This window comes from Stegostoma tigrinum, chromosome 6 (genome assembly GCF_030684315.1).
Source record: "Stegostoma tigrinum isolate sSteTig4 chromosome 6, sSteTig4.hap1, whole genome shotgun sequence".
Classification (NCBI taxonomy): domain Eukaryota; kingdom Metazoa; phylum Chordata; class Chondrichthyes; order Orectolobiformes; family Stegostomatidae; genus Stegostoma; species Stegostoma tigrinum.
In genome coordinates this window covers 50,968,957-50,986,739 of record NC_081359.1, presented here as the reverse complement: position 1 = coordinate 50,986,739, position 17,783 = coordinate 50,968,957, and the positions used below count along the sequence as shown (strand labels likewise).

At 42.3% G+C, this 17,783-nt stretch overlaps 1 protein-coding gene across 3 annotated transcripts in view; it reads right to left on the bottom strand.

The window, feature by feature from the left end:
• Positions 1-17,783, bottom strand: part of LOC125453513 (NADPH oxidase 4) — a 172,365-nt gene that overhangs the window by 27,688 nt on the left and 126,894 nt on the right. For all 3 annotated transcript variants that reach the window (XM_048533215.2, XM_048533216.2, XM_048533217.2), the window contains one exon: positions 15,323-15,404. In XM_048533215.2, coding sequence (XP_048389172.1) covers positions 15,323-15,404 — 82 coding nt within the window. The remainder of the gene's footprint in view (positions 1-15,322; positions 15,405-17,783) is intronic.

Here is a 17,783-nt window from a genome sequence, read left to right as displayed (position 1 = left end):
AAACCTGCTGGCAATCATCAGGTTCATGAACACAGAATCCTCTATAATTAAACCTTTTATGCACCTTATGTCAGAAGCGAGTGCTCATATCTCACTTCAAGCAGCTAGTTTAAGATTTCTCCTGTCATCCGAAAACTGTATAGTGAAGCCTTAATTTCAGCCCTTTAGTTTATCCTCATGTTTTACAAATTGGACTCAGAAGATATTCAGGCATATTGGGTGGCTATCTAAAACTGACACTATGCAAATGATAATAAGGGGGTTAATAGGTTTAAGAATCCTTTATGGCAAATTATCTCCTATTAAGTTTTTCAGCATTTGCTATGGCTTGAAAGTTATCGTTAGGTATGTTTTTAAATGCAGATATTCATTTTTCACATGGAATCAACAGTGGCGTAACTGATTCCTATTGAGCACTTTTTCCTCACATTCCAGTCCCTTCTTGACTCTTCAAGGAGTTACTCAATAATAATTACAATGGATAATTACTTACACACAACCTGGTTGTGTGGTGAACAGCAGGTTTCTTCTGAAGCAATTGGATTCAAGTTGGTGCCAACACAGGGCAACTCTTTGTGAGCTCTCTACAGCAGATCTTATTCTCAAATCTCTTACAATTGTTTTGCACCTTAAAATCTCAAATATGCCTTGCTACGTTCAATCACCCTCAGATCTGTATGTGCTTGCATGTTATGATCTGCCTGTACTGCATACAAAACAAAACGTCTCACTGTACTTAGGTACATGTGACGACAATAAATCAAATAATCAAAGCAGCAAGTGACAATATTGAATGAAATAAGCTGTGACCTCAATTTTGAACTAACCTTGTGGCTTCAACTTCTCATGTCTCATATGTCACATATATCAACGTTGAAGCTTCAAGGCAAACATAGGAAGGGAACCTTCTTACTGAAGAACGCTTATTATTACCCCTCTCAGATAATGAATCAGTATTCTTCCAATGTTGAAATCAATTAGAAGCAGCACTGAGAGACACAGAACAGTATGTGCTCTGGATGGAGATCTTCAATGACTATCGCTATCAACAAGGATGGCCTCGTACCAGTACCAATTGAAGTGGCAGAGTCGGAAAAGACATAGCTGTAGATTGCAGCTGCAGCAAGTGGTGAGGGAAACAACAGAAGGGAAAAATCAATTGGCATTGACCTCATCAATCTTCCCCTCACAGGTGTGTCTACGATATATCAGTAGTAATAACAACAACACAGTCCTTAGGGAGACAAGACTATCATATCCACACTGAGGATATCATACGTATATTGTATGGTATTGCCATCCTGCTGAGTGGGTTAAATTTTGAACAAGCAACTTAAAACTGGGCACTCGAGGTGCAAAAGAGCAGATGGGAGTTCGGGAGAGACAAAAAGAGCGAATGGGACGTGAGGCAGTGGATGAAGGACCTTCTTAGAGGATTATGTAGGTTTCTGTTGGGTTTCACTCATGGGGTAACTGAAGCCAAGAGCCAGTCAGCTCTGCTTTCAGAAAGAAAACCAAGATGTGACATCACAAGAATTCAATAGACAAGTTTTTGTTTTTCTTTTCTCCTATCTAAACTAAATTTTAATCAAGCTAACTTGAATTTTAAATAAAATCAACAAAACTTTGGGACAGCGTGGTTAAAACATTCAGTCTTCAGGATGGAAAGGATAAGCTCACGAGATTTCATGATGCTGTGACTAAGTCACATTTTTGGACAGTGTGGTGAAAACAGTCAGACTGAGGAGGGATAAACTAAAACAGCAAGACTTTAGGATGGTTGGGTTAAAAACAGCTGGATTTCCAGATGGAAGGCATGAAGCAGTGAGACCTCAGGACAAGGGTGTTAAAACTGTAAGTCTTCAGCACATTGAGGTTAAAACAGTCAGCCATCAGCCTGGAGATATGAAAATGGTGAAGTCTTCACAAAAGAAGCTAAAAACAATAAGACCTCAGTACAGATAACTCCAACAATACTGAAGGAGCTTTGCATCATCCAGCACAAAGCAGCGCCTGCTTTCAGCACCATATCCACATGCATCTATAATGTCTACCAATGATGCTCAGCAACAGCTGTGTGTACTGTCTAAAGGATGCACTGCAGAAATTCACCAAAAATCCTTAGACAGCACCTTCCAACACACTATCATCTAGAAAGTCAAGGACAACAGATACATAGGAAAACCGCCACTTACAATTTTTCCTCAAAGCCACTCCCCATCCTGTCTTGGAAATATATTACTATTCTTTCTGTTGCTGTGTCAAAATTCTGAAATTCCCTCCCAAATGGTATTGTGGATCTATCTACAGCACTTGGACTGCAGCAGGTGAAGAAGACAGCTCACTGCTGCTTTCTCAAGGGCAAGCGATGACAGGCAATAAATGTTGGCCTAACTAGCATTTATTGCCTCTTCCTAAATGCACTAATATGGACCTGCCTTCTTAAACTGAAGTTCATGTGGCCTAAGAATATTTCAACGTGCTATTAGCAGGGAGTCACAGGATTTTGACCCAGAGATAGAGAAGGAACGGCAATATAGTTCCAAGTCAGGATTGTGTTCGGTTTGGAAGGGAACTTGCAGATGCCAGTAGAAGGAGTTGGGGATCAGAATGTGCAGTGAAGAAGCCTTGCTGAGTTTGTGCAGTGTATAACGTAGTTGGTACACATTGCCACCATTGCCCACATCTCACAACTGAATAACAAAAAAACATGGTCACTTCTGCTCAGTTTGGCTTCGGTCAGGGTCACTCAGGTCCTGACCTCGTTACAGGCATGGTTCAACCATGGACAAGAGTGGAACTCAAGAGGTACAGTGAAAAGTGACTTTGAGGTGAAAGCAGCATTTGACCAAGTGTGGCATTATGGAAAATTAGTAAAACTAGAGACAAATGGAGTTGGTGGCAGTGGGGGAGGGGCCTTCATTGGCTTTAGTCATGCCTAACACAGATGAAGATGGTTGAAACAGTCATCTCAGTCCTGGGATACCACTGCAGGAATTCTTTCAGACAACAACATCTTAGGTTTCAACAGCTTCATTAAAAAGAAGTCATACAGCTGGGAAGAAAAAACTCTCGGGTCCCAACAGTCCATGCCGAGCATGATCCCAAATTAAACTAGACCCATCTGCCTACTCTTGGGCCATATCCCTCCAAACCTGTCCTATTCATGTGCTTATCCAAATATCTTTTAAACGTTGTAAGACGTATTCACATCCACCATTTCCTCAGGAAGTTCACTCCACACGTGAACCAACCTCCATAAAAAATCTGCCCTTCATGTCTTTTTTAAATCTCTCTCCTCTCACCTTAAAAATGTCCCCCCATTCTTGAAGTTCACCCTCGTGTGGAAAAGACAACAACTATTAACTTTGTCTATATATCTCATTATTTTACAAACTTCTGTCAGGTTGTCTCTCAAACCCCTACATTCCAGTGAGAAAAGTCCCAGCCTATCCAGCCTTTTTTTATAACTCAAACCTTCCATACCTAGCAACATCCAGGTAAATGTCTTCTGAACCCTCTCCACCTTAATAATACCCTTCCTACAACTGGGCAACCACAGCTGGACACACTAATCCAGAAGAGGCCTCACCAATGTCCTGTACAACCTCAACATGACTTCCCAACTCCTATACTCAAAGAACTGAGCCACAAAAGTGAGCGTGGTGAATGTCTTTTTCACCATCCTGTCTATTTGTGACGCAAACTTCAAACAGTAATGTACCTGCACTCCTATATTTATTCAATTATAAACAATTAAGTATGTTTGCTGATGTTTGCACAATGTTCAGCGCCATTTGCAACTCCTCAGATATGGAGGCCATCTGGGTCCATAAACAGCAAGAACTGGACAACATTCAGAGTTGGGGTCAAAACTGGGAAGTAACATTTGCACAACAGGAGTGCCAAGCAATGATCATTTCAAGAATTTAAATATCTTCCTTTGATATTAGCATAATTGAACCCCCAATATCAACATTCCTGAGAATTATCATAGGCCAGAAACAGAACCGTAACATTCATAAATATTATAGCAACACAGGTCAGAGGTTGGGAATTCTGCAAATCTCTAAATTTCTTTCAAATCACCGTCTTGAGAGAACCACAGGTGTTATCAGTGTAAAGTTGAGGTGACATTTTAGTTCAGACATTTAGGTAAAAACCTTTAGTTCTCTCAGGGCAGTGACCTAAAAAATTTCAGACATTTACATATACTCATTAATCAATTAAAACCTTCTAATTGATTTAAGATTTAACAGCATCTTAGGTTTATTTAATACATCCTCATCAGTGGTATGACCCTTTGATCTTTTACTTATAAATTCTATGTCTGAAACCACCTCTCTCACTGGCACAGAGGAGGAGCAAGGCTCTGAAAACTTGTGTTTTCAAATAAACCTGTTGGACTATAAACCTGGTGTCATGCGGTTTCTGACCTTGTCAACCCCAGTCCAACGTCAGCACCTCCACATCATGAGTTCCCAAGACTTTCTATTATTTACAAAAACACAAATTCGAGTCTGATGAATACTTTCCACTTACTTGGATGAGCACAGCTCCATCAACACTTGTAAGATTCTACACTATATACCTTAAAGGAGGCTACTTGATGAGACTTCATCCACCACCTTTAACACTTAGTCTCTGCACCACTAATGCACGCTAGCAGCAGTGTGTCTCACCCTCAAGATACTATGGAGGAACTCACCAAGGTTCCTTTAACAGCACTTCCAAACCCATGACCTCGACCAGCCAATAGGACAAGGACCACAAATGCATAGGAACAAGTTCCCCAACAAGCATTCACCATCCTGACTTGAAAATATATCACCATTCCTTCAGTGTTGTTTAGTCAAAATCCTGGAACTTCCTTCCTAAAAGCGCAATGAATGTACCTACACCACAAAAGAACAAACTCATCACCATCTTCTCAAGGGTAATGAGGGATGGGCAATAAATGCTAGCCTGGCCAGCAATGCCCACATTCCATGAGCTAATAAAAGTAATGTTCAGGCCGTGACAATTCCAGCCCATTTGATTTCATAAATAGTTTTGGACAAGTTATTGGAAATATAGAGACATTATAATGGAATGTCAAATGATCCGTATGAAGCCAGTCTACAATTTTTTTTAAGATTAGATTCCCTACAGTGTGGGAACAGGCCTTTTGGCCCAACAAGTCCACATTGCCCATTGGGGTATCCCACCCAGACCCATCCCCCTATAACCCACACACCCCTGAACACTATGGGCAATTTAACATGGCCAATCTACCTAGCCTGCACATCTTTGGACGGTGGGAGGAAACCGGAGCATCTGGAGGAAACCCACGCAGACATGTGGAGAATGTGCAAACTCCGCACAGACAGTTATACACTGGTATACCTTTGAATCAAGAAATAGCCAATTCACTCCTACAAATCAAACTTAAAACTGTACTCCTAAAGAGGGGTAGAAATATCTACAAGTTCACGTACGTTAAACAAAATTACAATGTATAACATAGGCACATCACAGAAGAGATAAAGATGTCCAGTCATGGCAGATATGGAGAATTTCTGCACCTGAGACAATAAGGACTGCAGAGGCAGAAAGCCAGAGTCGAGAGGTGTGAGGCTGGAAAAGCACAGCAGGTCAAACAACATCTGAGAAGCAGGTATGTCAGTTTTTCAGGCCAAAGCCCATCCAGATGAAGGGTTTCAGCCGGAAAAGTTGACCTACCTTACCCTCGGATGTTGTCTCCTGCTGTGCTTTTCCAGCCTTACACCTATAGACCTGAGAATTTACACCTTGGTAATTGATCTACTTCTATCATATTGCTTGTGTCAAGCAAGAAACACCAGGCAGACTGCCAAAAAAAATCATTTTAAGCATCTATGGTGGGGGAACGTCACACGGTACTTAACAATTGAACTCTTACAAGGAGATGGGCCTGATTAAGAAGGCTAAAGCATAATAGAAGTTGGAACAATCTCCACATTACATTCCGCAAGTTTGCAAATCATAAACTCTCCTGCAGCCCAAGAATAGAATAATCTTAACTTCATTATTTGTTTCCCACTTTCTTAGAAATCAATGAAGCAATCTAAATTATTGAAGTAGTGACACAGACAGTGGATGCACTGTGTGCAGTAATCATTCAATGATCCCCAGATTCAAGAAAAGTCCAGGAGAATTGGAACGTTGGCAAAGTAACACTCGTGTTCACAAAGAGGAGAAGACAAGAAAAAGTAATCCCTGTAGGCCAGTTAGCTTCACATCTCTTACAATCATAGAACATTTAAAAATACATAATATAAACAAGCAGAGTGAGCATGGCTTCATGAAAGTGAAATTGTGCCAGGTAAATTTACTATAATTCTTTGGAAGTAGCAAGCAGGAGAGATAACGAGAACCAGAAATTGCAATATATTCAAATTACTAAAAGGTATTTGATAAGGTACTGCACATAAGGCAAAAGCCATGATGATTTTGAGTGCGAGCAGCAGCGGAGGTAAGACGGACCCGGAAGACTGCAGCTAAGGTAAAGGAGTTTATTTTTAAAATTACTTACCGGTAGCGGGCAGCGGTGTTTTTCCTCTTTCAGAGAAGGAGCGGGAGGAGCAGAGGAAGTGACGAGGACCAGAGGGGCAGCCGGGAAGGAAAGCAGTGAGTATAAATACTCACTCTTCGACGCCAACGGCCATTTTGAGTGCGAGCAGCAGCGGAGGTAAGACGGACCCGGAAGACTGCAGCTAAGGTAAAGGAGTTTATTTTTAAAATTACTTACCGGTAGCGGGCAGCGGTGTTTTTCCTCTTTCAGAGAAGGAGCGGGAGGAGCAGAGGAAGTGACGAGGACCAGAGGGGCAGCCGGGAAGGAAAGCAGTGAGTATAAATACTCACTCTTCGACGCCAACGGCCATTTTGAGTGCGAGCAGCAGCGGAGGTAAGACGGACCCGGAAGACTGCAGCTAAGGTAAAGGAGTTTATTTTTAAAATTACTTACCGGTAGCGGGCAGCGGTGTTTTTCCTCTTTCAGAGAAGGAGCGGGAGGAGCAGAGGAAGTGACGAGGACCAGAGGGGCAGTCGGGAAGGAAAGCAGTGAGTATAAATACTCACTCTTCGACGCCAACGGCCATTTTGAGTGCGAGCAGCAGCGGAGGTAAGACGGACCCGGAAGACTGCAGCTAAGGTAAAGGAGTTTATTTTTAAAATTACTTACCGGTAGCGGGCAGCGGTGTTTTTCCTCTTTCAGAGAAGGAGCGGGAGGAGCAGAGGAAGTGACGAGGACCAGAGGGGCAGCCGGGAAGGAAAGCAGTGAGTATAAATACTCACTCTTCGACGCCAACGGCCATTTTGAGTGCGAGCAGCAGCGGAGGTAAGACGGACCCGGAAGACTGCAGCTAAGGTAAAGGAGTTTATTTTTAAAATTACTTACCGGTAGCGGGCAGCGGTGTTTTTCCTCTTTCAGAGAAGGAGCGGGAGGAGCAGAGGAAGTGACGAGGACCAGAGGGGCAGCCGGGAAGGAAAGCAGTGAGTATAAATACTCACTCTTCGACGCCAACGGCCATTTTGAGTGCGAGCAGCAGCGGAGGTAAGACGGACCCGGAAGACTGCAGCTAAGGTAAAGGAGTTTATTTTTAAAATTACTTACCGGTAGCGGGCAGCGGTGTTTTTCCTCTTTCAGAGAAGGAGCGGGAGGAGCAGAGGAAGTGACGAGGACCAGAGGGGCAGCCGGGAAGGAAAGCAGTGAGTATAAATACTCACTCTTCGACGCCAACGGCCATTTTGAGTGCGAGCAGCAGCGGAGGTAAGACGGACCCGGAAGACTGCAGCTAAGGTAAAGGAGTTTATTTTTAAAATTACTTACCGGTAGCGGGCAGCGGTGTTTTTCCTCTTTCAGAGAAGGAGCGGGAGGAGCAGAGGAAGTGACGAGGACCAGAGGGGCAGCCGGGAAGGAAAGCAGTGACCATATATATCAGCAAGGTGGCTAAACCCGAGACTCTACAACTGTAGAGTCTCCCACCCGCCCTCCTCCTCTAACCTAGTTAATAAGGTAAGGTTCATTCTAAACTTTCTCTATTGAATATAAGTTTGTTATTAATTTGTTATTATTACTTGACTTAAGCTTTTTACTTTAGTATTGAGTGGGTGTTCAGATAAGTGGGGTATGGATGCGAGGGCAGTTGCTTGCTCCTCCTGCAGAATGTGGCAGTTGGGAGATGTGGCACACGTCCCCGCTGGCTACATCTGCGGGAAGTGCACCCAACTACAGCTCCTTGAAAACCGTGTTAGGGAAATGGAGCTGGAGCTGGATGAACTACGGATCATTCGGGAGGCAGAGGGGGTAATTTGAGAGGAGTTATCGGGAGTTGGTCACTCCTAAGGCTCAGGACGAGGATAGATGGGTTACAGTTAGGGGGAGGAAAGGGGACAGACAGACAGTGCAGAGATCCCCTGTGGGCATTCCCCTCAGCAATAAGTATACCGTTTTGGACACTGCTGGGGGGGATGACCTACCAGAGGAAAGCCATAGTAGTCAGTTCTCTGGCACTGAGCCTGACACTGTGGCAAAGAAGGGAAGGGGGCAGAATAGAAAAGTACTCGTGGTAGGGGACTCGATAGTTAGGGGAATCGACAGGAGATTTTGTGGTCAAGATCGGGATTCCCGGAAGGTATGTTGCCTCCCTGGTGCCAGGGTCCGGGACGTCTCCGATCGGGTGTATAAGGTTCTAAAAGGGGAGGGCGAACAGCCAGAAATCGTGTTACATATTGGCACAAATGATATAGCCAGAAATAGGATTGAGGATATAAAAAGTGATTTCAGGGAGTTAGGATGGAAGCTGCAGAGCAGGACGAACAGAGTAGTGTTCTCTGGTTTACTACCAGTGCCACGAGATAGCAAGGTGAGGAACAGGGAGCGGGCGCAGCTGAACACGTGGCTACGCAGCTGGTGTAGGAGGGAGGGCTTCAGATATGTAGATAATTGGGATGCCTTCTGGGGAAGTTGGGACCTGTACAAGAAGGACGGGTTGCATCTGAACTGGAAGGGGACCAATGTCCTGGGTGGAAGGTTTGCTTGAGTAGTTCGAGAGGGTTTAAACTAGTATGGCAGGGGGGTGGGAACCTGAGCTGTATACCAGAGTTGAGCGTTGATGCAGGTGAGGCAGTAGCAAGAGGTAGACCAGCTAGTGGGAAGGATTTTCCTGGGAAGGAACCAAGGGATCGGTTAAAGTGTGTTTGCTTTAATGCAAGGAGTATCAGGAATAAAAGTGATGAACTTAGAGCATGGATCAGTACCTGGTGCTATGATGTTGTGGCCATAACAGAGACATGGGTTTCTCATGGGCAGGAATGGTTGCTGGATCTTCCAGGGTTTAGAACATTTAAAAAGAATAGGGAGGGGGGAAAAAGAGGAGGGGGTGTAGCACTACTAATCAGAGAGGGTATCACAGCTACAGAAGCTTCCATTGTCGAGGAAGATCTGCCTACTGAGTCAGTATGGGTGGAAATTAGGAACAGCAAGGGAGTAGTCACCTCGTTAGGGGTTTACGACAGGCCCCCCAATAGCAGCAGGGAGATTGAAGAAATCATAGGTCGACAGATTTTGGAAAAGTGTGCACGCAGTAGGGTTGTTGTAATGGGTGACTTTAACTTTCCTAATATTGATTGGAACCTCCTTCGAGCAGAAGATTTGAATGGAGCTGTTTTTGTAAGGTGTGTTCAGGAGGGTTTCCTAACGCAGTATGTTGACAGGCCGACGAGGGGAGAGGCCATTCTAGACTTGGTGCTCGGAAACGAGCCGGGGCAGGTATCAGATCTTGTCGTGGGAGAGCATTTTGGTGATAGTGACCATAACTGCCTCACATTCTACATAGCTATGGAGAAGGAGAGGATTAGGCAAAATGGGAGGATATTTAATTGGGGAAGAGGAAACTATGATGCGATTAGACATGAGCTAGGAAGCATGGACTGGGAGCAGTTGTTCCATGGTAAGGGAACTATAGACATGTGGAGACTGTTTAAGGAACAGTTGTTGGGAGTGATGAGTAAATATGTCTCTCTGAGACAGGCAAGAAGGGGTAAGATAAAGGAACCTTGGATGACGAGAGCGGTGGAGCTTCTTGTGAAAAGGAAGAAGGTAGCTTACATAAGGTGGAGGAAGCTAGGGTCAAGTTCAGCTAGAGAGGATTACATGCAGGCAAGGAAGAAGCTCAAAAATGGTCTGAGGTGAGCCAGGAGGGGGCACGAGAAAGGCTTGGCAGAAGGAATCCGGGAAAACACAAAGGCATTTTACACTTATGTGAGGAATAAGAGAATGGTCAAAGAAAGAGTAGGGCCGATCAGGGATAGCATAGGGAACTTGTGTGTGGAGCCTGAGGAGGTAGGGAAAGCCCTAAATGAGTTTTTTGCTTCTGTCTTTACGAAAGAAACGAACTTTGTAGTGAATGAAACCTTTGAAGAGCAGGTGTGCATGCTGGAATGGATAGAGATAGACGAAGCTGATGTGCTGAAAATTTTGTCAAACATTAAGATTGACAAGTCGCCAGGCCTGGACCAGATTTGTCCTCGGCTGCTTTGGGAAGTGAGAAATGCAATTGCTTCGCCGCTTGCGAAGATCTTTGCATCCTCGCTGTCCACTGGAGTCGTACCTGAGGACTGGAGAGAGGCACTTGTAATTCCTCTCTTCAAGAAAGGAAATAGGGAAATCCCCGGCAATTATAGACCGGTAAGTCTCACGTCTGTCGTCTGCAAGGTGTTAGAAAGGATTCTGAGGGATAAGATTTATGACCATCTGGAAGAGCATGGCTTGATCAAATACAGTCAACACGGCTTTGTGAGGGGTAGGTCATGCCTTACAAACCTTATCGAGTTTTTTGAGGATGTGACTAGAAAAGTTGATGAGGGTCGAGCTGTGGATGTGGTGTATATGGACTTCAGTAAGGCATTTGATAAGGTTCCCCATGGTAGGCTCATTCAGAAGGTCAGGAGGAATGGGATACAGGGGAACTTAGCTGCTTGGATACAGAATTGGCTGGCCAACAGAAGACAGCGAGTGGTAGTAGAGGAAAATATTCTGCCTGGAAGTCAGTGGTGAGTGGGGTTCCACAGGGCTCTGTCCTTGGGCCTCTACTGTTTGTAATTTTTATTAATGACTTGGATGAGGGGATTGAAGGATGGGTCAGCAGGTTTGCAGACGACACAAAGGTCGGAGGTGTCGTTGACAGTGTAGAGGGCTGTTGTAGGCTGCAGCAGGACATTGACAGGATGCAGAGATGGGCTGAGAGGTGGCAGATGGAGTTCAACCTGGATAAATGCGAGGTGATGCATTTTGGAAGGTCGAAGTTGAAAGCTGAGTACAGGATTAAGGATAGGATTCTTGGCAGCGTGGAGGAACAGAGGGATTTTGGTGTGCAGATACATAGATCCCTTAAAATGGCCAACCAAGTGGTCAGGGTTGTTAAGAAAGCATATGGTGTTTTGGCTTTCATTAACAGGGGGATTGAGTTTAAGAGTCGTGAGATCTTGTTGCAGCTCTATAAAACTTTGGTTAGACTGCACTTGGAATACTGCGTCCAGTTCTGGTCGCCGTATTATAGGAAAGATGTGGATGCTTTGGAGAGGGTTCAGAGGAGGTTTACCAGGATGCTGCCTGGACTGGAGGGCTTATCTTATGAAGAGAGGTTGACTGAGCTCGGTCTCTTTTCATTGGAGAAAAGGAGGAGGAGAGGGGACCTAATTGAGGTATACAAGATAATGAGAGGCATAGATAGATTTGATAGCCAGAGACTATTTCCCAGGGCAGAAATGGCTAGCACGAGGGGTCATAGTTTTAAGCTGGTTGGTGGAAAGTATAGAGGGGATGTCAGAGGCAGGTTCTTTATGCAGAGAGTTGTGAGAGCATGGAATGCGTTGCCAGCAGCAGTTGTGGAAGCAAGGTCATTGGGGTCATTTAAGAGACTGCTGGACATGTATATGGTCACAGAAATTTGAGGGTGCATACATGAGGATCAATGGTTGGCACAACACTGTGGGCTGAAGGGCCTGTTCTGTGCTGTACTGTTCTATGTTCTATGTTACAATAGTACGTTAGCAAGGACAGAAGATGAGCTAACAAATAGGAGATAGAGAGTTGTGATAAAGGGGATGTTTTCAGGAATGGTAACCTCTAGCTAGTGGCCTGCCATAGTGTGGGGAATACAATTATTTTCAATATATATATTAATGATTTGGATGAGAATGTATTATAGCCAAATTTGCAGATGACACAAAATAGGCGGAAAGTGGTGAGAAGGACACAAAAGTCTGCAGAGAGATAGAGATATATCATGTGAGTGGGTAAAATACCTGGATGGAATATAATATTGGGATATGAGCGGTTACATAGTTTGATGGGAGAATAGAAGAGCTGAATATTATTTAAACAGTGAGAAACTGCAAGTGCAGCACAAAGAAATTTGGGAGTCTTTATGCATGAATCACAAAAATCTAACACACAAGTCCCTCAAGTAATAGGGAAAGATTGTTGGCATAAATTTCAAATAAAAAGGAATGTATAAATAGGGAAAGCTTGTGAAAAATATATTCAGAACTAGTTATACTACATCCAGAATACCCTGAACAGTTTTGGTTTCCTTATCTAAGGAAAGACAGAGGCATTGCAGACAGTCCAGAGAAATTTCATATATTGAATCTGGGTAGAAAGGGACTTCCTTATGATAAGGAGAGGTTGAATAGGTTAGACCTGTATTTATTGGTATTTAGAAGAATGATAGGAGGTATTATTGAAGCATGTACAATTCTTAGGGAGTTTGACAGGATAAATATGGTGAGGTTATTTACCCTTGGGGCAATCTAGGACCAGTCAGCATAATCTCAGAGCATGCAGTTCTCTATTTAAGAAAGCAATGAGGAGGAATTTCTTCTCTCAGAGGACAGTGAATCTGTGGAATTCTTTTGTGCAGAGGGCTGTGAAGGCTAAATCTTTAAGTACATTCAAAACTAGATAGACCAGTTTTTACTCAGTAAGGGTATCAAGGGTTATGGGAGAAAGCAGGAAACAGAGTTGATCCCATTGAATGATGGAGTAAACCCGATGGGGTGAATAGCCTACTTTTGTTCCAACACCTTTTTTAATCTAATTTTTAGCTATGGCAAGTGGGCAGGGGACATCCACTATGGAACAATCTTGGAACAAAGGGCATAATCTCAGTGTAAGGAGTCACCCAAGACAAAGATGAGGTGGATTTTCTTTCTCTGAAAGGGGGGGTGAATCTATGGAATTGTTTACCACAGATGGCTGGGGTGGACAAATCTAAAATCATTAAGGGAATCAAGGGCAATGGGAATATGGAGGAAAGTGGAGTTGAAGATTATCAGACATGATCTCTTTGAATGGAAATGGGCTGAACACCCCATGGCTTACAGTCACAAAAGGAGGCAAGGGCTTCATAACTCTGAATTTTATCAAGGCATAGGTCTTGAAATGTATCACATCAATGTGTTGCCAGTCTAATGAGAATATTTGGGTATGTATTTAGTAATGAATACATTGGAGTTCCTGTCATCATATTCCAGACATCTCCACGACACTAAAAAAACGTGGTTGTGAATATGGAGGGTGTTATCAGCTTAATTACTAGAGATGTTTTTTTAACACACTGTAAATAAATTTTGGTTTTTCATCAATCTGCTACTTTGAGGGGGTCAGAAGTAAACAGACTTTGGATCTATGTCTCTTAATTTTATATTTAAACTGAATAAAGTTTTTTTTTTAGTTGTTTCTCATAAGACTTTTAGTACTTGTCACTGCAAAACTAAAATCCTCACAAAAAGTTAAAAGTACACTCACCAAGAATTTATGTCTGGAATGCACAAAGAAGATTATTCAAGGATTTATCATACATTCATCAAGAATCAATATGACAGTCAGTTGTAAGAAACATTTCTGCCAAATAGATCAGTTCTTGTTTATCAAATCCAACAATCTTAAAAGTGATTGAAATTATTTGACTGGCTCTACTAACAGCATGAACTGGCTGAGTGCTCAGTGTTTTAAACTGTTAATGTAATCCTTCATTTCCTATCCACTGCAGCAGCATAGCAGTGATTCATTAAAAAAGTCATTTGTCTAGTCAGAAAACTACTTGCCCTTAAAAGAACTTGATGACTAATAATACACATTGGCATGATAGTTACACATTTTTTCAGCTAAACATTTTTTCAGCTAAACATTATTTTGTTAAAATTCACTCAGCCCTATTTAATGATCAATGAGCATATGCTGATGTGCTAATTGCTTGGGAAGCTATGCCTCAAAGCTAACAGAATAGAGATGTAGAAAAACCACCACATATTTTCCTTAGTCCACTTAGAATTGAACTGTGAATACTTTCCATTGTGTTCCTGATCACATTCATGTGCTAGACAGCTGTCAACTCAAGTCAAGTAACCACATGTAGAAAGACAGTGGAGGAATGCAGTATTGGAAATAAAACAGCAACCTGACATGACTCATTATCCATTGCTGATAATTAGGCTGACAGTCTTAAGAATGAACAACTAAAGCTGCACGGCTTCTCCAAATGGAAATTTTGTAAAGGCTCGCCTGAATAGTGTATCATGAAGTTTTGGTTTATAAACGGCATGCAGAGCCAAATGTTTACTAGAATGAATTTGGACATGATTGGAAAATCTACCCAGTTGATTCAGTTCAAAAACAGATGATCAATTACACCAACAAAAACTGAAGTTGCTGGAGAAGCTCAGCAGGTCTGGCAGCATCTGTGAAGAAAAAAATCAGTTAACATTTCAGGTCCGGTGACCCTTCCTCAGAACAGAGCTGCATCTGCGGTTCTTTCAGTTTTGATCAATTATGCCAGTTCTTTTACATATAGTCAGTTCTAGGATTGGAATTAGTACTGAAGTCAGATATACATGCCAGTTTGGAAATAACTATTTTAAAGTAGGCCTGAAAGATATTAGTTGTCATTTGTTCAACTTTTAGGAAATTATACTACTCAGTTATTTACTTATCAATGTAATCTGAATTCCACTTGCTTTTTCAACACTTCCCTCATTGGCTGATGATCTGGGCATAGGGCTGTGGTCACTGAATTCTTTCTTTCACTGTATTTTTTCCTTCTTCCCTTATCCTATCCCTCTACCTTGGTCAAATCATACTACATTCTCTAACTTTCTTGTATGACTACTGCCTTTGATATTAATTCAGGCACTGTAAGATATCAACTAATATTAAGGAGGTATAAGCATCATTTTAACAATGATTACAATTTAGATAACATTCATTATTGTGAAGGACAGCATGATTCACTTGACTTACTTTGGGTAATTTCTCTGCTGTAGTATGGGCAGTATTTCTGCATCCAAATTTGGTTCGGGTAGCAGCAGTTCCCTAAATCTTTCTGCAAGAGATTACAAAGATTAAGAGAAAGGTTACAGAAATGCTCTGTTATACCTTAGTATATATTTACTCTTCAGTCATGAAGCTGTGTATTAAAATTCAATGCACATCAGCGTATAGGTCTCTGCTAAAGGTAGCATGATATCCCATTTCTCTGAGTGAATTTATGTAATAAATACTGTTGATATATAGCCAGTTCTTGGGGAAAAAGGCAGAAAAAACTAGTACTTACCTAAATTTCGATACGGCGGATTTGGTATGAAATAGGCAACATGATGTGCAGAATGAAGATAGTAAGAGCTTAAGTTTAAGAGGTGTGATAAACTAGCAGAGGAAACTTCCAATATAATCTGGCTATCAAAAAACATTGTGCTCCATAAAGACTAACCAACTTTATATTTTGCAATACTGATAGAGATAGTGCCGTACATTTGGGCTATATTTTCATGTCCTTATTAGACAGGTACAGAAGGGGAATGGTTGAAAAAAGAATGGTTCACAAGGATGATAGCCGAAAGCCCACTTCAGTTTATAATCTTTTTAAATGAACAACAATGGTTTTGAGCAGCCTCTGGGGGGGGACATTGGAACACAAAATCAAGAGTCAATGGAAATTTACCAACTAAACTAAAATACAGTACCATTGCCAGGCATGATGATGTACCCCAGACCCAAAGTCCCTAAAGGTCTCTACTGTTCTAGTGGACTGCTCACGCTCCCTCTCCATGAGCACCCAAGCAAGGCCATAACCACCAAAGAGCGACAGGCAGTCAGGTGTTATGATCCCTTTCATTGCCCATTGGTTAGACTTGCTGATGGCTAATTTGACCAGCTCAGGAGTGGACCCCATGGTCTCAGGAGTGGGCCCATCCCTCCTATGCATGGGATAGCCATTGATCAGGAGCATGGAGCTCAAGTGTCACCAAAAATTTAAAAGCAACCCTTTTGAAAGAAAAATTAAGTAGGCATTGCAAATGAAAACATTCAAAGTAAATGTGAAGGACTGTTTTCACAAGGTCACATCAAACTACAAGTGGCCTGGCACACACTTTATGTTTCTCAATATTTTTCAATCAACCTGTTCAAAGATGTTTTTGCAAACCTTTGAAGTGGGTGGAACTTGGGCCCAGGCTTCCTGATGCAGAAGCAGAGACAATATCAGCGTACACAAGAACACTCTGTACCTGTGTTTCTACCTGGTGGCAAAGCGTGAGTGCTTCAGAATACGCCTGTTCTTATCAAAGAGGTACTCAGTAAGAGGAAGTTCTCAGTTAATGCTTTTTATTCTTTTTTTTAAAAAGTAAGGTGACTGGATTTTAGCTGTTGTCAGGAATCAGAGCAGCTCAATAAAGGCAGAACAGGGTCAGCATTATCTTTACATGAGGTGTTGTTGAAGTGGCATTGAACAGATTGAGCACAGCAGAGGAATGTTGGACAATCAAAAAAAGTGACTAATTTTAAAGAACCCATCATCAGCCTACCCTGTCCCAGGAATCAAGCCTTCCACTGCCTTCTGAACTATAGAAAATTTAAATTTCATGAACTCTTGACCTAAAAAAAAATATGCAGTGGCTGCAGAAAGAAATCACTGTGTGGCCTGCTTTTTGACTAACTTATGTAAGTGCAAGCTTATCGGACAGTGGACCCATCTTTTAGCAAACTGTCGACTTAAGTCAAAATAGCAGCTGCATTCTGTTTTGTGTCAGTGAGAATTGGATTCGTGATCGGATCGAACATAACTCCTGATATCTGTACCCATTGGGAACTAACACTTAAAATTTCTAGAAAAACGTTCATTAAATTCTTCATTTAAAGCTTCTTCCAAAACTGAAAATAATGGGAAATCAGGGGAAACATCAAGTTGATTCATACAAGAATTTCTTCTGAAGCAAAGAAACAACAAATATTGCTGGTTGAATGATGGTAGTGCAAGACTGGACTCTACTACCAATTGAGATAATAAGGTGTAGAGCTGGATGAACACAGCAGGCCAAGCAACATCAGAGGAGCAGGAAGGCTGACGTTTAGGGCCGAGACCCTTCTTCAGAAATGGCCATTTCTGAAAAAGGGTCTAGGCCTGAAACATCAGCCGTCCTGCTCCTCTGATCCTGCTTGGCCTGCTGTGTTCATCCAGCATCTGCAGTTCCTACTATCTCTCCACTACCAATTAGTAGGTGGACTACTACTAGCCTACATTCCTGGTTTAAACATGGAAACTCAAGGCAAACTGGGTAAATTCAAATGTGATAATTGAAATAGTGGTTTAGAAGGAGCAGTTAAGATTCTTCAAAGAGAATCAAATAAAAATTAGTAAATGGAAGAACAATGAGATACTGAAATCGTGAACAATTATTCAAAGTGAGAAATATTAGTGCCAGGC